At 38.0% G+C, this 24483-nt stretch overlaps 1 protein-coding gene across 1 annotated transcript in view; it reads right to left on the reverse strand.

The window, feature by feature from the left end:
• The window catches only part of olfm2a (olfactomedin 2a), a 45810-nt gene extending 28340 nt beyond the window's left edge, over positions 1-17470 (reverse strand). The window contains exon 1 of the mRNA XM_017429279.3: positions 16973-17470. Coding sequence (XP_017284768.1) covers positions 16973-17029 — 57 coding nt within the window. The 5' untranslated portion in view covers positions 17030-17470. The remainder of the gene's footprint in view (positions 1-16972) is intronic.
• Positions 17471-24483: the final 7013 nt, after the last annotated feature.

A 24483-nucleotide genomic window follows, 5' to 3' on the forward strand; every position in this document is an offset into this window, starting at 1 on the left:
TGCTGCAAAGGTCAGTTTGTGACAAACTGTAGCTTTGTGGTTTTTAGGTGATGGAAGATGTTTTGCAACATGCTCTTTGCAGACTATGCAGATATACTGTACCTAATGACGATATTTGGAACTAAATGGATTTGAGGGCAAACACAATATCAGAAAGGTCACTCTTTTCATTAATATTCTATGCAGAAAAAAGCGGGATAGATGAGTTTTCTTCCTTCAGGAGGCACATTCTTTTGCTAATCGTTAAAATTTAGTTCTTTATTTGTTGTCTTTATGACATGTCACTCTGAATCTCTGTTGTCTATTGCTCCTGGGACATTACTTTGTTGACTACTGCTTGATTGCAAGGAGCGAACATGGACAATGATCTATTTAAAATAGATCTAACCTCTAAGCATGAGAGATTATGACAGACATATTCTAATATTAATGAGCCTGAGAAAGTTAGAAGGACTCTGGGGACATTTCGTCAACCGCAGATTTTTAATGACACACATGTGAGGATACACATCTGCAAATTAAAGGACTAGAATTTCCTGAAAGAAATGCATATTAAGCCTATTAAGCCATCTTAAATCAAGTTGACTCCAAACAATAATCAATTGTAGATGTCAAACTAATGATTATTTTCTGACAGTTTTATTAAAATCTATCTAATGATTTACGAGATATTTTGCTAACAGTACAGATAAACACACTTAAACATGGGCATAATTATTATCACTCCACCTTCACCTTTAGTGGCAGGTAATAACAAGTGTTAACTGGAAACAATGTGTATCTTTAGGGCACACAATATTGTAGAATGTAGAATACACTAATTTTCTACTATACTTGATAATCTACTCAAATTTGTTACTGAAAAAATAAAAAAGTCATCTTTTTTAATGTCAAATTTTATGTGCATAGACAAAATTCTTTTTTCAGAAAAGAATCCTGCAGTTCACATTTAACGCTCTTGGTCAGGGCTGTTTGGATAGGATCATGACAGATTTAGGCATGACGGTAGCAGATATTGATCTAAAACATACCAAGTGGAAAAAAAAGTACCTGACAAGTACGAAGTGCTCTTCTCTGAAGATCTCTGCAACAGCTCATTGCAAGCTGTTACTCTCAGTGAGAAGAGTAAAAATTGAGAGCTGGGCCGGAGAAGGCCAGTAGCCTGAGGCAATAAGGCTTAAAGAGGGAGACCTCTCCAGAATACCTATTCATCACGTCACCATTAGAGTAGCTGAAGCACTCAACTCTGCTGCTCCAACATATAACAGGGATTATTGCGTTAGATCGCATAGCAGACTCTGACATGATATGAAGCCAAAGCTTTAACCTGCTTGCTTTTCTTCACCTTGTTGTGCAACATGACACAGACATGTATATCTCACTTTTCATCCACAAGCACGCAAAGCCAATAAACAGGTACAAACTCAAATTGTCATAAAAGCATGTTTTTATCAGAGCATGACTTCTTGCCTTGACACCCTTCCTTTCCCTCTCATCTCCCAAAGATGCCACTCCAGATCATTTTCTTCTCATGTCGTGTCTGTCAACACCAGCCCTTTATTCTTGCTGCTTTTTGCTTCTCTGTCACCCCAGCGACAGGATGCACATGCCATTGTTTTGTCACAGCCATATTGATCAAGCGATGTAGAGCTAATTAAAGACAATCTGCAAGGAGTGTCATTGCCACTGAATGGAACAAAATCACTGTGACAGAGTGATGGGCCTCTAATTGTTATTCTCCTTCTGGTTTGGATAGGACAGATAATTCCCCTGCAGGCACACTCGTGATGCTTCCCCTTCTATCCCTTCCTGCAATTTCCAGTTTTCATTTACAGCAACTCGACTTCATCTCTTCCTTCCTCTGTCTTTCTCCTACCCACTCCAAACAACACTACCATGCTCAACGACTCTCACGAGCTCTAATTTGAACCTCGTTCACATCCTCTCCTTTTGTTCTGAAACTGCTCACCAACCCTGATCGCCACAGCAGCTTCCGATGATAGAATCTGTCTATACCATGTGTGGGCGTGTGCGTGTGCGGGTGCGTGTATGTGTAATGTAAAAGAGTGACTACTTGACTTTTTTTTAGTAATGCTTATACTTTTTAGAAACATATTTAAACTTTTTTGACTAAAGTCATATGATGAGAATGGATAGCATTATAGCCATTTTAGTCAAACCTTGTAAATGCCATTATGTGCAATCTCAGGCAATATTGTGAGATCCCGCATGATCTATTAGCCCTCAGAGTTTGTGTTAAAAATGACTCTCAGCTAGTACCACACCAAATTTTAGCTAAATATGGCTGAGTTATAACCATTTTTGTGTTTGATAAGGTCACTTAGTTGTTTCTTAGCATACAGCTGCCAAGCCTAGGCTCTGAAGAGTCAAAACGTTGTTTTGTTATTAGGCAAAAAACTGCATGGTGTCCTTGTAACATGAACACATCACACTTTTTTTATTATTTCCTGATGCTCCAGATGACCTAAAATAAAAACTCATTTGTACATGCAGTTAATAGCCCTGTGGGTTGTAAAAATTTTCATGCAGGATTTATTTAAAAAAAAAACTGAATCTCAACAAAAAATTGTGAAATAATTCTGTTCTTGCAAATGCATAAAAAATTGAAGACAGTGTTTGTTTTACAGTATTTTTCCCCGATTTTATGTTATTCAACAAAGCTCAAGCTCTTTAGGGTGATGACGTCAACGTTTCACATTCCTTCTTCCCTTATAATATATACACTAAGTTTCCATGTAGCTGCAAATAAATATAGCACTGTTACTTACAACTTCAAGATGTGTTGTTCACACCTGGTGTTATACACGTGTGTTTTGTAGACTTTGAGAAATCCCAGGGGCTTTAGAAGCAGGCAGCATAGTGTAATGAAAGCTGGAGTTTCTTCCACTTGTTATCTCTCCTGTCCTACATGTAGTGTCTCTATCAAAGGACCTCTCTACCTTGCTCACCGGGGCACAGCAGAGAGCCCTGCCAGCCTGCTTGATATGCAGCAGTGTCTGACGGCTGCTGGGCTCCCACGCCTCCCTGACTGGAGCCTTTAAGCCTTGGCAGAGTCAGAGCAAGCTTCTCTCATCAATGGGCCTACTGAGTGGCTGTGACAGTGCCACGTGGAAAACGCATCGATTAAATGGTTCCTCTTGCTTTCTGCATCCGCTTCTACTGTGCCGCCTTGCTCTCATCCCTTATTACTCAAAATGAAAGCTCGGCAGTGAGTTTGGTTTCAACACGGGGGGGCGACGCTTTGCACATGGCAAACAGGTCTTTATCTAAAACAAAAAACATGAAACACAGGAAGATACCTAGGGAGATATCTGTTCAGAGAGGAAAGAAAGCAAGAGCTCATCTGAGATTTATAACCCAATTTTAACAAAGATGGGATGTGGTGTAAAATGCAAATAAAAGCAGAATGCAGTGATTTGCAAATCTTATAAAATCATAGTTTATTCACAATGAAACATAATAAATATATCAAATGTTTAATTTATTAAATTTTTACTTTCTTTGAAAAAAATAAGTTAAATTTGAATTTCATGACACCAACATGTGGAGATGCTTTATTTTATTTCATTTGCCTATTAATACAGTTATTCGCTGTGTGTGCGTTTAGCTGTGGCCCATGCAGAGTGAAAGAGAGTGTCTGTTACACCACTGGCAGTTTGCTTATCTCATCCTGTCATTGAGTAACAACACCATAGACAAGGCAAAATGAGCTGTTGGTCATAGGATATCTTGAAACATTTTTCTGTAAGATAAAAAGGAACTAGCGGCATTAGTAATACCCATGTATGTATAAATTAACATACAACTCTGCCTCATGTCAGAGAGGGGGTTGTGCAAAAGCTTGTGCTTGAGTTAATTTTCTCTCCCTCTGGTATCAGATAATAAAGGGTATTTGATTGCAGTTTAATGTGTCTTTGGAATATTCGTATCCAAGGTTTAGTAAAGAAAAAAATTCCACCACAAACACATCTCAAAAAAGTGAGGACAGAACCATGTATGCCACTATTCTTCTCTGATGTATGATTCTAGCTGTTCAACAGTCCTGGGTCTTTGTTGCTGAATTTTTCTGTTTCATGATGCATCAAATGTTTTCAATTGGTGAGAGGTCTGGGCTACAAGCAGGCCAGTTTAGCACCTGGACTCTTCTACTATGAAGCCATGCTGTTGTAATGGAAACAGTATGTGATTTAGCATTGCCTTGCTGAAACATGCATGTCCATCCCTGAAAAAGACATAATCTTAGTGAGAGCATATGTTGTTCTGTATACTGTTCTGCACTGATGATATCTTTCCATGTGTGTAAGCTCCCGATGCCAGAGGCATTAATGCACCCCCATACTATCAGCGATACAGGCTTTGGAACTAAGTGGTGATAACAAGCCGCTGGTTCCCCTCCTCTTTAGTATGAAAAGTTTTTAAATGGTTTTTTAAAAAGAATTTCAGATCTTTAATTGTCTGACCACAAAACAGTTTTCCACTTTGCCTCAGTTCATTTTAAATGAGCTTTGGCCCAAAGAAGATGGCAGCATTTCTGAATAGTATTCACATATGGTTTCTTCTTTGCATGATAGGACTTTAACCAGCAATTATGGATGGCCCTGTAATTGTGTTTACAGACAATAATTTGTGGAAGTGTTCCTGAGTCCATGCAGTAATGTTTATAACTGAATCTGACCTGTCTTTAATGCAGTGAGGGCCTGAAAATAAGGGGCATCTAGTATTGACTTCAGCCTTGTTCTTTGCACACAGAGATTTCTCTAGATTCTTAAACTTTTTTTATGATATTATGAACTGTAGGTGATCGTATAATAAAAGTCTTCCCAATTTTCTATTGAAGAATTTTGATTTAAAATAGTTTCACAATTTTTAAACAGTTGGTGAACCTCTGCCCATCTTTACTTCTGCAAGATTAAGAATCTCTAAAATACTCTTTTTATAAGCAGTCATCTTACTGACCTGTTCCCATTTATTTACAAAATGGTGTTCTATTGCCAATATACAGATTGTCCTAACCTTTTTGGAATTGGGGTTGTAATCTTTGATTTGTCATTAATGTAAGTGATAGAAAAGGTTTTAAAAAAACAAAACAAAAAACAAAACAAAACAAAACAAAACAAGAAACTGAGGGGCACATAATCTCTAAGAAATGAAAAAAGCAGTACTTTTTTAAAGCTATATTTGTTTGAGATGATTGTGTTTGTGTGGTGAACGAGAAGGTGGAAGCAACATCTATGTCTGGTGTCTGACATGTTTCCTCTGATAAAAGTAAAGTGATGTGAAGAGCACCGTTCAAGTACCAGCTTGCCCAATCTGCTCAGCCTTATGAAAGCTTTTGTATCCAAGCAGGAAGAGGAGCTCTAGGCGCAACAGCCATATTTATATTCCAATCTTCTACACAGAAACCCACATCGCCAGACTCATAAAAGATTCATCGAGCAAGGGAAAGCAAGGTCGTACAGAAAACTGGTCCGGAGGTGCCTTCTGCAATGCAAAAAAGGCATAGATGGGCATGCACGCACACACGCACGCATACACACACATAAAAAAAGCTTTGGGATTGTCCCATGTTTGTAGCTATTAGAGTAACAAGTGTTTTTCCCTTTTTTACTGTCCACAGTTTGGTCAGCTCTGACCACCTGATCAGGCATGTCTGTGCTCTAATTGGCATCTGTCACTCCCCCCCATACGATATAGTAGCTTTAATAGCCCCTGCCATGTTTGTTGGAATCAATTTCATGCATTGTTTGGCTCTTTGCCTGTGCTGGTTTAAACTGCTGACATGTTTGGAAACTACAAAGCAGAAAGGAGGGAGGAAAGCAGACAAAGACAATGTGTGTGTGAGGAAACAAAAAGAGTGCGTGTGGGAGCGTGTGTGTCTGAGCTGGGTGTTGTCAGAGAAACGTCACTCTTGCTTAGTGTCACAGACATAAACCTTTGGGAGATCAGCACCCTGCAGCACACGCTCGCAGAAGGAGAGTGAGACTGTGGGATAGAGAATGCGATATAGGTATGATATTCATCTCCCCAGTCAGGCTGATTGTTCTTTACACTTGTGACATTAGGCATACAAATGATGCGCCCTTTTATAATCGCCCAACATCAAAAGGCAAAGGCAGATGACGATATTTTTGCATCTGTCTGTGTGTATGAATGCATTTCTGTTACCAAAATATCTCATGAACCACTGGACAAATTTTAATGAAACTTCCAGAGGGTAATCAACGACTGTATATCTACAATTGATTAACTTTGAGACACATTTTTATTCACGATGGCCGCCACACCCAACTGACCTTTAACACGAAAAAGGCTATAACTTCGTCAATTTCACAATTATTGATCTAATATTAGTTTTTTTTAGTCGATGAGACTGATCCCCAGCATATATTCAATTCCAGACAGCTGCCACAGTGAATTGAAATTAGTAAACACAAAAGTGACTGTAATTCAGTCAGTTTTGGAATTATTGAGCTAAAATTTGATATGGCTGTAGCTGAGAGACAAACTTCCTGTGTGGCATGTCACAATTTTGCTCAAGAATTTGTTTAACATTTTCATTATTTGACCAAAATGGCTACACATCTGCTATTTCTCAATATGAGATGATGTTAGTCTTAAACTCTGTCATGAAAAGCAATGGACAATATGCATTCCTTCAAGAATTGATAGATCTTTAATTACTTTATCAATCACTTCTTTTTGAGAATTTTTTCACTCAGCTGTTGTAACAAAAGCAAAACAGAAGAATGATAATAGGCTCACATGTCCATCACGGAATATTTATTTCTAAATTTGGATAAAACATTTTAAAAAGTAATCAATCCAAGTGTGGACAGCTGGCTGCTGTTTTGCTGTCATGTTACCCATGTCTGTGCAAACAAGAAATCTCTAACAATTGTATTTAGAATTTAGTCCCAAAAGACCTCACAGACCTTTCTGATGGCGATTACCAGATGTCCCAGAGTCAGAGAGCTTGGTTCATGAAAAACGCTGGCAGTTATTTAGGACAGCCAGCCGCTGGCTTTTCAACAAGACAGAAAACAGCAATAGAGGTCATTTAGAGCCCACACAAGCCTGCAGCATGAGTAACGGTCAGTGTGTGTGTGGTTTGGATTGAGTGAGTGGCCTTTTGAAACATAAACTAAATAACACAGCAACCAGACTGTGTACCAATCCAACATTCAAACAACAAATGTTCCACATGGATAACATTTATACACTGTACCTAAAAGATGAATGGTGCAATCGTTTTGTCTCAGTTCATTATTTGGCATTTTTAGTCTTCTTGCCCAAGGAGTGCACGTTATTATGGCATTCACAGAACATTCAAACATTCTGAAAACTCGTCACCTTATATTCGAAAACAATAATTCAGACCTCATTTCTGCCTGTACTTGTTGCCTATTGTTACGCAGCATGTGATGTGAAGCAATGTTCTAAATGTACAAACATGAATCTTTACAACTATTTGTAGCCCAACTAACACACCCCAGCAGCCCAAAGGTAATCTGTGAAAGCTTTGTGAAGTGTAGATCATTATTTTCTACAATTTGGAAAAAACACAAACCAAACAGTGTTTGTTTTTAGAAAGCTGCCTTAAAAAAGAAGAAGAAAAAAATCAATTCTGTAACATCAAACCCTCCCAGGTGAGATACATCTGCTGTCACTTAGATGTAGACTGCTATCTAACAAACCTCAGTAGAAATTTGTTTCTTATTGTCATCAGACCTTTGTAATAAAACATTGGAGCGCTTCAGCTACAAATACAAACACATTTACTCAGTTGTATTTTGAGCAGTTGTACCTCATTGCAGTTGTGCAGTGAACCCCAATCATGGTGTTCTGAGCCAATATAAGTCCGTCTGCAAAGATTTCTGTGCCTTTCTATATTTTGAAACCAAAATCAAGAAAAAAAAGCTAAAAAAAAATCCAAAAATTTCCATCAGCAGGATTTAGATGCTTGTACTTAAGTCCACCTCTGTGCAGGCAAATTGTTTATTGTGTTATAAAACTAGACCTTTTAACATGAGTGCACTGCAGGAACAGAGTCACCTTTGGAGACAGCTGAAAGTGGTTGTTCAAAGAACTGCAATAAAAGCACTTTTCCTTATGACTTTGCTTTTTGTAATCTCTGGGTTTGCTGTTAGATGACAGTTGAACACTGTGGTAATTTAGAGCTAAAAAGACAAAAAACAAACATCTTAGATGGGACTTTTGGAGAATTACAAACTTGGTAAACATTTACTTTCCAATGATAAGGAGGTAAGTCTATGGTTACGTTGTTTCCCATTGGAAGGTCATTTGTGTCTTTATGTGTATGTGAGTGTAAACATTTGATACCGATATAACCCTCTCATTCATGTATCACAATAGTAGGAACAAAGTAAACCCACATATTGCATTCTTCCACTTGCATCAACTACGAGAACTAAAAACCTCATTCAAAGGACTACAACATTTCACACTGACACTGAGATGTATCTAAAAAAAATCCCTGTGATTATTGCATTAGAACATGATCAATGACCAAACATCTCCCAAGAGCTCAACATTGTGAGCTCTTGGGATATGGGTTAGCACTAAAATAATGTGTTGAACATTACTCTTAGATACGACCACACCAAAAGTTATAGCCCATTTTATGTTTCCTAAAGTCAGTTGGTTATGGTGGTCATCTGAAATTGGTTCACTCTGAAAGGTAATTAGTTGTAGATGTAGATACAATAATTGTGTTCTTAGAGGCTCATTAAAATTTGTTCAGTGGATCATGAGATATTTTGCTCACATACAGACATTGTTGACTTCACTAGTTAATGGCAAAGTTTTAAAAACATATCTTGTGAGATCAGTTAGCAATCAGCGACTACTACAACAAATTTTAGCTCAATATTTGTAAAAGTGGCTGAGTTATAGCCATTTTTGTGTTTGATAATGTTGCTTCACTGTGGTGGACATATTGAATTGGTATGACTCCAAAAGTTAATCAGTTGTATCATTTGTGACTATTTTAACTTTATAACAATGGTTCCCAATCTTGCTTCTTTCCCTGCTCTTCAGCAGGCCTTTAAGTTCTGCAGAAGCCTGTGTGTTGTGCCATCAAGTGTGTCAAAGCAGAGAAACATCTAAATTTTAGATGTTTCTCTGCTTTGACATACCTGATTTGAATGAATGATTGATTACCAGGCTTCTGTAGAACTTAAAGATATGCTGAAGAGCAGGGAAACAACTGAAACATGCAGGATAGTGGTCCTTGAGGACCAATACTGGACACTACTGCTTTATAACATTATAACTAAATTTTATACTAAAAATACTTTTTAGTTCTTAGATCCGCAGTGGGTTGTCACCATGTGAGTACCTAGTGTACTTTGTGATGTTTTTCCCTGCAAACAGACCTCATGATAGACACACACACACACACACATCTCATGGTACACACATACCTCTCATGATGGAACAGTGGGCAACATGAAAGCACATCAAAGATTAAAGAAGACGAAGTGAACAGCCGACATCACAAAGGCTCAGTAGCTTTCTGTGCTTCAGTCGCTTACTTAAGCAGTGTCTCTTTTCTAAAACAAATCTTTCTACAGTGGCTCACTCACACAATGTGGTGTCATTACCATGCACTTGTACAAGCACTACTCTAATCAGTCATGACACAAGCTCCTACTATTCAATCTCTCCAAGCAGCAGTGAATCAAACATAATGCAACCTCATTATCTGCGGCTGATTGTGAAGCGGCACCTTTGTATATTGATGGGGAGAGCATGAAGGTGGATGCAGGCATTGTGTCTGATCTAACCCTGCCTGCTCACTTACTCGCCCACACTGTAGTGCGAGACATGATTATTACTGAATGAGCAGTAACAGAAATTAGGTTATTTGAGTCTGGATGTGGTTTCGTATTTAACAGCCCAAGAAACACATGAAATTCACACTAAGATTACATGTTATTACTATATATTTGGAAAATGTTGCTCATCTGTTTCTAAAAAAATAAACATTCACTTTATTCATGAAGAAAATTAATTCTGTGTGAACTTCATGCGGAATATGCAAATGTGCTCTTGTGTAAGATCTAAAGATGTGTCATTGCTGCTTCTTGAACTTCTGTTTCTGTGGTCATGCAGCATTAGTAATTCAGGCGAGAGCTGGGAATGTACAGCATGACAAGGTGATGTGAAGAGTTGTGGATCTTTGGCCCGAACTGGCAGATTTACAGTCATGCTTGTGCAGCTTTTCATTTGTTTAATTTTCTGGATAGAGGAAAGGCTGCTTACTCTGTCCAACCTGTAACACTGTGTCCTTTCTCCTGAGAAACATCAGCTAATAACGACTATTTTTTTCATATTACTAAACGCCTTGCATTTCTTGGAGGAATGCATTTTTCCCACCACCTTTCATGACAGTGTAAATTCAAGTTGGCTGCCCTATCTTGAATTGAGTGGGCGCCAAATGTCAATCAGCTGTAGGTGGACTTTAAAAGATTACTTTTTGAAAGTTTCATTAAAATCCATTTAGTTGTGTTGACTAAAAAGATAATGACAAAATTTTAAGCAAAAATGTTGAGGATGACTCTCAGATACTACCACACCAAATCTTATTGTTATAGCCATTTTGTCATGGCTAATGTTTATTAACTGTAGTGGCAATCTTAAATCAGGTTGACTCCTAAATTTAACCGATTGTAGATGTACACCCAATGATTTGTAAACTTAGCTCAGTCATTGCCATTTTTGAGTTTGCTAAAGTCGCGTAGCTGTGGAGGCAGTTTCGCTTAAATCTGTCCTTTGGTTTTTGAAATATTTTGATAACAGTACAGACAAACACACACCCACACAGACACAGGCAAAAACATTCTCACTCTGCTTTCACTTTGGTGGCAAGCGATACTAAAAAATTTTATCAGGTAGGCTTGCTGATTTTAAAGGATAAAAAATAATTTAAAAAGTTTTATAATTTCCATTCCTGTTTGACACATTATTATGCAATGCAGTTTTGGCACAGAAACAAGACCACATTTTCACCTCAAACTGTTCAATTGCTTCCATATCTAAAGAGAGACATTTTATAATAATCAGACCTCTTTTTATTGGGCTGGCATGATGAGAAGAAATTTTTGGCTAACAGATCACAACCAGGGTAGTGGATTGTTTAAAGATGTCTCAGCTGGACATTGGCCATCCCAGTCATTTGTCCTGTTTGATTCTAATTGATTATAGCATCTTCCTTATTATTATCTGGTGCTGAAAGGTGAGGGTTAATTATTATGTATTTGTCCATGTCTGCCTGAATACGATGTGTACGCCTTCAAAGAAATGCTAGACCTTTAATTCTTTTGTGGATTCACTGTAAACAGTGTTAACATTTGATTACTGTTTTATATCACTTTGGCTATTTGAGTCAGACACAATTTACTCCTAGTTTATGAAAGCACTGCTATAAAAGCTGTGAAAACCTAATTCATAAAGCATTATGGGACTTGTATATTACAGAACTCATCTACTGTATAATTTGCTCAATGTAAATGCAACTAACTAATGTAAGCAAATGTGCCAAATAACCCTTAAAGCTCAATGTGATTAACACATTCTTGTTTATTTTCAGTCCTACAAGCTGGCCAAGTTTCTGCTGCAATCAGAATACAGACACACAACCTTACAGGATTGTAAGTCTGTTCTGTCTTATTGCTCATCACAATCACTGGTGAGAAAAAGGATCAAATAAATTACAGAAAAGTTTAGCCAAGTGCTAATTCACTGTTCTGACTCTCTCTTTGAGAATGATAAGCAATTAGATTTTTTTCTCACACATCGCTTAGTGTTTGAGAAGAAAAACACACCAAAGCAAGTGTTCAGTTTCATTAGGCTCAGCCAAACCAATGTTTGGAGTCTTTGAGGTCAAATCTCTTAAACCAATAACAACATTTCCCTGCACTCCACAGAAGCACTGGGATCTAAACAACAAGGTTTTTGACTTCAAACCAGAGAATGAATCATTCAAGTACATGAAGCAATCATTTTAATATTGACCTCCAACAGAACTTGTGTCACGACAGAAAAGAAGACAAACAAATCGCTTGACCCCTTTCAACAATATCACCACAACTCTCAGACTTCAGCATAAACCTCCATGTTTGAACATGTGCATTTAAATATATGATTAACACTATTCTCAAGTCTTTGGTTTTAAAATTTAATATAGTTTTAAGTTGAAAGCCAAATGTCACCAAAAGGTATCAGTGTTACTTCATTTGCGATGAGAATTAAATTTAAACATTCCTTTTGAATAGTAAAGTGTTTGTGTTTAATACCAGAAAATCGGATCTCTTAATTGTGTGAATGCTGAATCAAAATTACACTATTATTTTCCTGATTTTCTATTTTTTGTATGTTTTTGGCTAGTGCTTTTTGTGCTACTTCTAGCTTCTAGCTATTGTTTTGCTATTTTATACTAACCTTGTGCTATTTTTAACTTTTAGCTAGCATTTTGCTTTTTTCAGCCTTTAGCTAGAATTTTTATTCTTTCAGCTTTTGGCAAGTGTTCTGCTTCTTTTAACTTTATCTACTCAGTTTCTCCTTCAGTAAATTTCACACTGCATTTTCACAGAAAATGTTATTTCTCGTGTTGTAATTTATTATATTAAAATTCCAGTGTATAAAATGCTAATGCAATTGTTGTATTTCTAGGCTAAATGAGCTTTAGTACATTGCTTTCCATCAATTTAATAAAACTACAGCCAACAGTCTGTAACACAGTCACTGAGCAACATACAGTAAATGATTGTTTAGACTTAAAGTTTAAAGCAACAATAGTAATTCTCTAAAGGAATTGGTTTTATTACTTATACTTGATACTTGAAATCACACAAGTATACAATAAGCAGAACAGAAAAAAGCACTGGGATCCACAGCTTGTTGGCTGACTGCATCAAGATGGATGGATATATACTCACAAATAAGAGTTTAATATTTGGGCAGCAGAAACATGTCTTCAGAAACATGTGAAAGTGGTGGCACAGTTATTTCATAAAATAGGTCCTTTAAACAATATATTATAGATTAAAACACACACATGCAGGTGTATAATCACTTATGTTAGTCCTGCATAGCTTGATGTACGCAACACTGAAATACTTTTATACCAAGGTCAGGCAGGTGGCCATCTGTATAAGTAGCACCGAGGACCCCTGAGGTTTATGGTTAGTTAACAAACACATGCTGTTAACGAACAAGTGCATCTGCCTCATTAAAGGCCTCTGAATATTTCATGACGGCGTTTCCTGAAACTATGACAGAAAGATATGCAGATTTCTCAGGTCTATTCGCATGCTCCGTTCCTCTCAGTGATGCAGATTTGCATGAAATCATCAATTCTTTATGTTTGTCTGTAATCGCAGAAAGATGGGTGGTGTCATACTTTCTTTCAGACTCTTTAATATTTAATGTGAACACTTACAACAAATTGTCCCCCAAGGCCAGTTACGGCATGAATCCAGTGGAGCAGGGGCTTGAGATGCTGGATGAAAGTTTATCACCAGCTACATTTTTAGTGTTTAACATTTACTGAAACACAGTTTTGATGGTATGTTTGTTAAAAGGGCAAGTTGTGTCATTATTGTTTTTGTTTCACACATCAAGGTGTATTGTTGATTTATATATTGGAAAATAATTATTATTTATAGTTACCTTTACTATTTGGCATCAGGTAACTTGGCTAATTCAATTTAGGAGGAGTTAAAAAAAATTACTGCATCTTATTTTGTCCAATTCTTATTAAAATGTATTGTTCTTTTCTGAAATATGGTCTGTGCTGTTCAGATTATACTGTGAAACCAATACACACACACATGCTCTGCAACCTGTTCATCAAGGCACCTCCTGTTGAGCAGGAATGTCAAAATCCGGTCCTTAATAACCACTAACCTGCATGTTTTAGATAGTTTCCTGCTCCAACACACCTGATTTAAATAAACGAGTCATTAACAGGCTTTTGCAGAATGTGATGACTTGCTGAGAAAGTAAACCAGCTATTTGAATCAGGTGTGTTTTCGCATGAAAACAACTAAAACTCACAGGACAGTGGTCCACAAGGACTGGATTTTGATGCTCCTGCCCCTCTTTGTGTCCCTGTGATGGACTTACAACCTGTCCAGAGTTTACCTCGATTTTTGCACAGTGACTGCTGGAAATAACGACCAACTCCTAACATGCCGGAAAGAAAAAAATGGGTAAAAAAATGGATGGACGGTAATGTGGTAGTAGCTGAGAGTCATTTATAACACATATTCGGAGTGATATTGCAATACCATATGAGGTTGCACTTCACAGTAGTTTCAAGGTTTTACCAAAATAGCTGTAACTCCATCATTTCTCAAAATAAACGATCTATGTCTAAAACTCTGGCATGAAAAGCAGGGGGCAATATTCATTCCTTCAAGGAATGCTAGGCTTTTAATTTGGCATGTTGTTCAATGTTATCTTCTTGTTACATTGTGTTATAACAGAATATTTATTTTGTTTTAGTTCCTTTATTCCATGCTCTATAACTGTATTACTTCTCATCTGTGTTGCCTTTAACAGGTAATCTTGGTTTCTGCTTTCAGACACACCTGGTCCTACAGTTTGCCAATTACTTGCATTATATCATGAATCTCCCTATGTGTAAATTCTTTCTGGTTTCCTTTATTTCTTCTCAGATCATCATCATTATTTTTTCGTCCTGCATTTTATTGTTGTGCCAAGTTTTGTTTGGCTTTAATTCAGTTTTTTGACTTCCTGCTTTGCGAGCTTGTAGTTTTGTGAATGAAACTTAATTTGCTCCTTATCCTCCTATGTCTGACACATTTACATCAGGTTTTAAGGCTCCACAGGTTGTGATGCAGTAACTGACAGTTACATGTAATCTCACCACGTGCACTGCTGGAAATTAGTTTAGCACCATAAAGATTTTTTCTGTTGGTTTATTTTTGAGACTCTTCATTTTGTGGTTTTTAACCAAATGTTCAGGTGTCTGCAATCTGTGGCTCTCGGGCCACATGTGGCTCTGGTCCCTCAGCCATGGCCATTTATTTATATTCATAACCACACAGGAACGGCTAGTTGTAACACATTTCCTGCTAATAAAATATTTGTGACAAAATTATATCAATAATAGTAGGAGCTAAGCAGTCTGCTCTGATGATATGATAGCTGTTAGTCATTTCATTAATCCATTTTCAAAAAGCCTTTATTGTCATTATACATAACGAAATGCTGGTAGTGCTGGTAGTTGCCAGCTACAAAAGGCACATTACTTATACACAAACAAGCATAGTATCAATATATGCAAACAAAGATTATGCAAATTTGTGCAAATTTCTTTTTCTGAAATCCTCCAGAAAATTAAATATTTAAGCAAGATGCTGAGGGGCAACAAAGTGCAATTTTGCACACATATGACAAATTATTATATATTATGAAACACTGAAATAAGGCATTTACATTGATATGGCAATTCATTTTAAATAAGAACTTAGAAATATCTGCTTGCCTTTAACAAAATCCACTGAAGGTTGAAGTAAATTAAGGTTTCTGCCATTATTAGAAGAACATCAGGAACTGACAGTGGAGCTGTGGAGCAAATATTCTACAAACTTGTCAAATTGTTTTCTCTGCTAATTTATCAGGATGAAAGTATTTGCTAGATAATTACAGATGGAATACTTATTAAATTGCAAAATCAATACAGATATAACTCCCATGGCTTTGCATAGTTCAGTGTTTAAATTTTATCAAAGAGGGTATACACACGAATTTTTCACCATTTTCAAAAAAGTTAGGTCTTTAGTTTTGTCCTAACATGTAACAAGACTGATAAATACCAACAGTTTATTCTTTAATTTCATAATGTAAACTATTTTATCCTGTACTTAGTATAAATTGTGTTATCTATATTTAAAGCTGAGAGTTGATATTGCGGTTCTGAACAAATTTTAAAGGTGCAGAAATGTCTTCTGACCCATGCACATGGTGATACCGCCAGGATAGGAGGAGGCGCTGTCCGTGGTGCTAAATCCACTCTGATTTCTGTTATTTATTTTTTTTTTATTTACGGTAGGCTCCACTCCGCGCTGTCCGTGGTGCTGAACATATTACAACACGCAGCTTTAAGTGCGAAAAGGATCATCTGCAAAGCTATAAACACCAGGCAGCCGTAGCAGCTTTATCTTTATCAAGCCTCCTAATTAGTTATTAGCTATGCTCAACACTGCAAATAATGCTGACCAGCTGACCCCTCCTGCGAATTCAAGCGCCCCTGCCCTGACTGACTAACCCTTTCTGGGTCAAATAATTTACCGTCCTTCACTTCGATTTCCAGCTGTCACATCAGAGCTCGTCATTTCCCAGCAAACGGATTCGGCTTTTTTTTCTATCTGGAGTGTCGTGCACTCGGGAGTATGTGCAGACACATCACACCTCGTCGGGACCATTTATTTATTGGCGCTGCTTCTACTTTACGTTAATTACTCACGGTTTCTGTTCCCCACTCCGCCGCCTGCTTCCTTTGTCAATTAACGCAGTCAGTAACAGCGGTTCTCAGTGAGCGGCTCTCCATCAGGGAGGTTTGGATCTCAATAACAACCTCTAGATCATCCAACCCCCCCCCTAAAGGTGATTAAAAACCACATCGAGATTCCAAGAGCGTCAATAAAACAGGTTCATGCGGATATACTGTGTGGTTTATGTCTCTTATTGTTCTAACTGAACTTTAGGATGAGTCTACACAAGATGAAACAGTGAACAACCGCAGTGAGCCTGATGCAGCAGGTCTTCATTGAATAGAGCCTTTTGTAACTGTGGCAGAATTCTTATCAGTGCTTTGGTTTCTGGGAATTTATCCACAGAAATCAACACTGCTACAGTAAGTTTTAAGCAATGTCTTTCCGTGGTATGCAAGCGCACTCACCTCACTGGGCATTCCAGCTAACATCACAAGTAGAAACATGGCACTGAAAAGATGCATTCTTGGCGAAATGATAGCGTCCCAGTCAACACCAGTTCCAGCAGGTCTTTCTGCCCCCCACCTCTCTCCTCTGGTCTGGTCCCTTACTGGGGCGGTTTCTTCAGATGCACAGGGATTCCTTTAATGCTGTGTGGGCTGTTCTCCAGCAGCCTCATCACCAGGACGCGCGGCAGCCCTCTCTGTGTGGCTCGGTAAAAGCGACCAGACGCTTGTCTTGTTTGTGCAGCATAGACTCCGAATCCGAGCTCTCGCTGTCTATGAGAAGGACAGGGGGAGAAAAAAAAACTATCCTCAGTTGTTGTAAATTGTGCACTGACCGCGGTCGCCCTCAGACCAGCAAAATAACTGCGACTGGACTGGGAGAGAGAGTCGCAGAGGTTGGAAGGTGACTTGCTGTGGTTGCAAGGTGCGGACGCTAGGAGCAGCACGTCTGCGTGCCACGAGCCCTGGAAAACAAGTGCAAGGCTTTGATGCAGCGGAGCCCAGACGTGCACGCGAATACACCCGCGCGTGCACGTCCGGGAGAAGAACATAGATAGATAGATAGATAGATAGATAGATAGATAGATAGATAGATAGATAGAACAGCCTTGCAAAACAACCAGTCAAGTAAATAATAAAGTAATATTTAACATCATTTCATATTTCTGAGGAAAAGGAGCTGCACCAACATTTGCAGATTTGCATCAGTATTACAAATTCGCTAATATCCAGTTAAATTAAAGACGTGCCATTCTTCGAACGAATACATATCGCCCGTCTTTAATACCAGAGTTTAAAAAAAAGTTCATCTTGTATCCAGAAATGACGGTGCTTTATTTGGTCAAATCTTGTGAATAACATTATGTGAAGTCTCGTGATCTGTTAGTGCTTGGAGTATGCATTACGAAAGACTGTCAGCTACCACCACATCAAATATGGCCATTTTTGTGTAGGCTAAGGTCGATTAGCTGCGGCGGCCATCTTGAACTACGTTAACTTTGAAAGTTAATCAGCTTTAGATGCCAACCCGATGATTATTTTCTGCAAGTTGAATTAAGCTCTGTTCAGTGATTCATGAGATATTTTAATAATGGTACTGGCAAACGAACATATCCTCACACAGAGAGACACTGGCAAAAACATTGTCACTCTGCCTGCCTTCAGCAATAAATATGTCAAAAAGAGAGACTCACTGGGGTTTAAACAATATAGAATATCTATGCTTTGATTACAGTGATGATAATGAATGTGCTGTGGAACAGAGTTAATTGAATAATGAGTTGGGTTTCTGTTAAGTACCCTCTTCTACAGGCCAACCACGTGAGGTTTTGTAATGATTTATTTTTAACAGTCTTTGCCTGCAGCTTCTTGGGATTCTGAACTAAAACAAAAATCACAACCTGTGCTGCCCATGTCTGTCCACCCCTCCTTGATAAATGCTCCTTGGAGTAAAAACACAACATGTCACCTGTGGTGATTCTCTTGACTGACCAGAGTCAACAGAGTTGAACCCTAAAAAAACAAGACTAGAGGAGACAGTTCTCTGTTTGTTTTGCAACACACAAACACACACACACACACACAGACATTTTAAAATTAAAAATACACACTTAATTAAAATTAATTTTTTGTCTTGGCTTATGTTGTTTAGCTGTGGTGTCTATCTTGAATTGGATTGATTCCAAAACTGAATCAGCTGTACATGAACATTCAGTAATTATTTACAGAAAGTTTTGTTAAAATCCATCCTCTGGTTCACAAGATATTTTGCTAACAGACAAACAGGATTGACTCCACCAGTTAATACTAAAGTTTCAAGCAAAGATCTCAAGTATGTTTTGTAAGTGTCTCTCAGCTACTACCACTTCACATTTTAGTATAATATTTGTAAAACTGACTGAATAAAGCAATTTTGACATTACCGCCTTTTCCTTTGGTGGCGGTTGATAACTTGGTAAATTAATAAATGTGAGATATGAAGGTGCACCAATTATAGACATATATGCGTCATACCCATAATCTCCATTTTTTGTTAGGTATTAAAACTCCTAACTCAAAACAGTTATATATTACCATAAAAAAAGTAAAAACAGTATTAGTAATGAAGTTAATTTTTTTTATTATCAAGACAATTATTAATATTTTTTGACAAACAAAACCCTTAATTGTTTTTTGTTGTAAGCTCAGGATAATCTCAAAAAGTATTCAGAATGATGTCAGCCTAGTGTGGTCCTTTCCCTGCTCCTCCCTATTTGCTCTGTTTGGTTTAGCAGAAGGTTGAATGTCTCCACTCCTGCTGCCCTGAGTGGTGTGGTGCACACCCCTGTAGTTTCACAGAAAGAAAAAAAGGAGATGAGGTGAGTAGGGAAATGGAGCAGGAGATAAGTCAAGTGTGAGATTCATAGAAAAATCAATGACAGCAATTACTCCTACCTTCCTCTGATGTTGCTTTTGCCACTATTTCTGTATTATAGCGTGTCATCCTGAACAGTGTGTCTGCTTGAACATACAATAAGCATGAAGCTAATCAAACTGACTATGGCTGCCAAGATGAATAAAAGTGACGTTGAGTCATTGTATGGGGCCAGAGTTGACTGAATTGAGTGGTCATGCACTCCTTGCTTTCTTTTGCCCCACTCCTTCTTCTTCTCTTCAGCTCTTTTCCTATTAGAAACAGAGGCCACTGATGAAGCTGGGGAACAATTTTGAGGAAAATGCAAACAAAGCATGACCCATTTGTCAAAGATAAAGCAATCTTCTTTTTTCACCCTTAACTCAGGCCAGGAGAAAGAAGAAAATGCACCTTTGGGGCTAACATATTTCCTCACAGGGAAGCAGAGTTCATCATGTCTCTGTTTTAGTCATCCAAACTTGTTTCTGCAATATATTTCAGGAAACTGTACCAATAAAATTTATGTTATAATAGTTTTAGTCTAGAACTTTCTTCGGTTTCCCATGTCTTTTTCTGCCTCTATCTTTTACTTTTATCCTCTCATGGATCTCAACAACATCTATGTAAGCTTTTGATTTCTGGTTGTTTAATTAAGTTTCATGTCAGATTTGATCTAAGATTATGCTTTATGTTTATTTTTGTGCATGTGCTGCCAAAAGTTTTTTTAAGTTTATCTAACAATCACTAGGTTTTCTGTTCTTCCTAGAAACTGTGTGTGAGTGTTCCAACAGACATCTTGTTTGTGGAAAAGTACAAAAGTTTCAGCATCAGCTGTTTAGATTGGATTATTTTTTATTAAGCCACCCTATGTAAGCCCACTTTCATAGAGAATTTCAGTTTTCAAGATATGATTCTCCAAAGAGAGCAAACTCAAACACAGTTCTGGAGGTCCTAGAGAAAGAGCTGCTTTGAGTTATCTGCGATTACAGTGACTCTTATTTAGAGAGAGACTTGATTATAGATCAACATACAGACATACGCAGACAGTCAAATTTAATTTTGTGAAGTCAGAGTGTACGAGTCTCTCCATCCATTGAGGAAACATTACAAAGCTTATGGTTGTTATTGATCTTTGTAATGTAACTGTTGCTGCCAGTGTTGCTGAGTTATTATGCAATAAAAACGAGGGACCATATGCTTCCTAAGCGAATCCAGAATGTTGAGTCTGGATTAGTTTGTCTGATAGACACGTAGAACATCTGAAGCTCATTTAGTTTACCATCTTTGGCTTTTGACATTAAAACTCTAATTACATTCTTTGCACGTTAATATAATAAACTACATGCCAGTGCACATAAAAAGAGAAGTAAAACCCCCAAAACTCCTAAAAGTATTACACATTTATGTGAGCCAACAAAAAGGCATGCAAACATCACAAACACATGTATCTCACACTTAAGCAACCTTAATGAATGTCTAATCTGCTTGCACAGGTACAAACAGCAACAACCACCTCCTAAATGTACAGTTTTCACACAGATTGACTGATACAGCTTACTATCACACGCCTATCAAGTTTTTGTCTGTACTAGGACAACAGGATATAAAATTCATAAATTGTAATGTAGGGAATTGTTCACAACAAACATCTGATTAATGTGAGCATTTTTAACATTGTCCAATCAAATTCAAACTAATGAAAGGCCAAAAATTTGTTAAAGGAATGTCTATCTCCCACTGTCTTTCATGCCAAAGTGTAATTAAGATCATCTTAATCACATGATAGCGTTTTAGCCATTTCAGTCAAGCCTTGAAAATAATATTTTTTCCAATGTCATGCAGTATTGCAATCTGTGACACTCAGAGTATGTGTTGTGACTGACTCTCATCTACTACCACATAAATTTTATTTTTCAACATTTGCAAAAGAAATAAATGAAAAACCTGGGTTGGATCCAAACAGTTATTGACAAAGTTTTAAGCAAAGATCTTGTGCACTCAAAATTTGTGCTGGGGATCAGTCTCAGCAACTACCACAATTTTAGATCATTATCTGTAAAATTACCTGAGTTATAATAATTTCTGTGTTTTGTAAGGTCAGTTGGCTGTGGCAGCCATCTTAAATCTGGTTGACTCCAAAAGTTGTAGATGTACTTCTAATGATTACTTTCTGAAAAATAAAATTGATAAAACAAAATTGTCCAGTTATTCATGGGATGTTTTGGTAACAGATAAACTCACAAACACATTCGCACAAACAAAAATGCCTACTATACAAAAAACAATATTGCTCACCTTAGCCTGTTGGCAACTTGTGATAGAATTGGAATACATGAGGCACATTAGCAGTAATAAAGCTCAGCCAGTCAATGGGACTGACAGTTAGGTGTTCTTTCAGCAGAGTGCTCAGATGGAAAGGCGTGAAACTTTCTGTGACTGCTAGAAGATGGAACTAAACATGGCTTTTCACACCCATTCTTAACTGTAGCACTTTGCTACCTGCAAAAATCAGGACAACTCAGGTTACTTTTGGGTTTGTTAAAAGAAGCCCTGCCATATTCTACATATCTGCCACGTCCTAATTTAGCAGACATAATTAATCCTAAAAGACGTGTGTAAGGCAGTCTGTTGTTGAGCAAGTCTTTGCCTGGATCACAGAAACATGAACAAAAAAGGAGGGCACAACCTAGGAAATTTAAAAGGAAGGTGAAGACATAGGAACACACAGACACACCTGCCCATCCCTTTCTCCCCTTCAGCATCCATAAGGTTGTCCACTCCTTTTTCCCCTTTCTCCAAACAAGGGAAGCATAGATGCTCCAATGTTGTGCTAAATGGGATGAAAAGATGATGCATAATGCGAGAAGAGAGAAACACGAGGCAACCGAAGTCCACATCGCCCACAGCAAGAGAAACCAGCAGCTATTTGTTGCTGACATTTTTCTCTACTGCTTTTTTCTGCTCCATTGAAGCTGTGGCAGCTTCCTGTTTTTTTCATGCATTCATTTTTTTTTCTTTTTTTCCTAGAGAAGTCTGCCTGTACTGCAAAGTTCCTGAACATCACAAGATTTCACTTTCCACTGCCACACTCCAGAGAGTGAGTGCAAATGGGTGTGAGCGAGTATCCATGTTAGTGAGTGCAGCATGTACACAGTTGTGCAACAATCTCCCAAGAAAGTGTAGAAGTAAAGCTTTGATGTAGGTCTGTCCAAAAAGAGTAGGGTCAGGTTTTCTCCATTAGGGAAAGATGTTTACTTTTTTCTTGCTAATAACATGCAGCACACAGCTTCACTTCTTTCACTGTAGAGCAGGAGTCCTCTTGCCAGAAAATGTGAACCAGAAAAAATATGATCCTGAAATCTAAAATGAACTTGAAAGGCAGAAGAAAGAAGAATGCACTATTCATTACCTCTGAGATGTTTTAGCCCTCTGACCAGTAAAATGTGGGACATAAAGAGAGGTACTAAAATGCTCCTGAAAGTGATGAGGGCCTTGTGCCTTCTCTTAAAGCAGCTTTAGCTGGCAAACCTCTTCTCTGACAGTGGCTGTTGTTAACTCACAGTTCTCTCTGAACTTTATCTTTTAGCACCCATTTGAACTGACATCTACAAGCAAATGTACTGTATGTCTCAGGTTGATATCTCCCAGTTTGTGGCTTCCATTCTACTGTGTTATTATGAGTTTATAGTGCCAGCACAAAAAGGGAGGGAGGCCAAGATAAAGAGCTAGACACTAGTGGGATAAAGGAACGGTTTTACATAATTAAGCAGATAGAAGTGATTACAGCGGCTTATCCATAGAGCACAAACTGCACATATTCAGCCTCATTATGAAGTCAAAGACTCCAAACTGTCGCTGATGGCTTAATTACAGTTTCACCGTGGAACAAATGCTAGAGCCATTACAGCAATTCACAAACCTTTTCTTGATCACAGTCATCAGAGGAGGTGCTTTCTTTACTCTCTAATTTTTGTGTTAGCTTTCTACTCCTTCCCATTTTTACCATACTTATGCTGGTGTCTTCTGCTCCTAACCAAATGCTGATACATCGTTTCATTTTCCTTCTGTTGTAACCAATATTACAGAAAGAAAGAGAAAGAAATACACTCATATTCCTATTAAATTGCCTATCTATGCCCTCAGTATTCAAATGCTCACTTGGGCCTATTGCAGGGCTCTTACTTGTGTAGTTGGTAGAAGCTTAGGTTGTCCCTCCGGCCTCCACAAGCTGCACAGAGGTGGGCCAGCAGGCACCTGAGTGTGGACTCAGCAGTTCTTGGAAGTTAGTGTCAGGAGCCAGACAGAAGGGTTTTTATTCTCCAGTCTGCTTCTGCATTATCTAATCACATGACTACCTAAAGCCTGAAACTGGACACAGCTGAGAGGCAGCATGCAGATTGGTTAAATTAATATTATTGTCAGTGGAGCTATGTAGAGGAAACGAAGGCAGGAGGGACACTGGCATGATTGGGTCAGATAAAAAGAAATAAGTGTTTTCTTTTAGTCCAAGTTGTTCATCTTTTTGATGCACAGATTTATTTGTTGACGCATACATTTATAAGTCATAACTTACTGTATACTGCATATTACAGAATGAGGCACACACATGCATAAACATGTAAAACACACATACATGCACAAAACAAACAAAGCACACGTATCCTGTGCTCCTTCCCCTGAAGGCCTTCATTAGATAAAAGGAAAACAGCTCTTTCCAGAGCTGCAGTGCAATTATTCAGCGTAGTCAAGCATGTCTCTGTGTGACAAAGCAAATTGCTTTTTTCAGTTTGCTGTTCCCAATACAGATAGAGCTTTCAAAATCTAAGGGGAAGCCTCGCACCACTGCTCTCAATGCTGCGAGAGATACTAACAGTTATTTACCCCCACTGTGTGTGCCCGTGTTTATCCGTCAGATGACTTTATACATGTCTGTGTGCTGTGCATTTATGCACAAGTGTCAGCATTGAGAGGTACATAGTGATGCATGACAAACAGTCAGTATTTTTTTCTTGCAATTTTACTGAAATATGGCTTGATTGACAGAAGACCAGCGTGTCATGGTGTGCTATGATCTGAATAA

This window comes from Kryptolebias marmoratus, linkage group LG12 (assembly GCF_001649575.2).
Source record: "Kryptolebias marmoratus isolate JLee-2015 linkage group LG12, ASM164957v2, whole genome shotgun sequence".
Classification (NCBI taxonomy): Eukaryota; Metazoa; Chordata; class Actinopteri; order Cyprinodontiformes; family Rivulidae; genus Kryptolebias; species Kryptolebias marmoratus.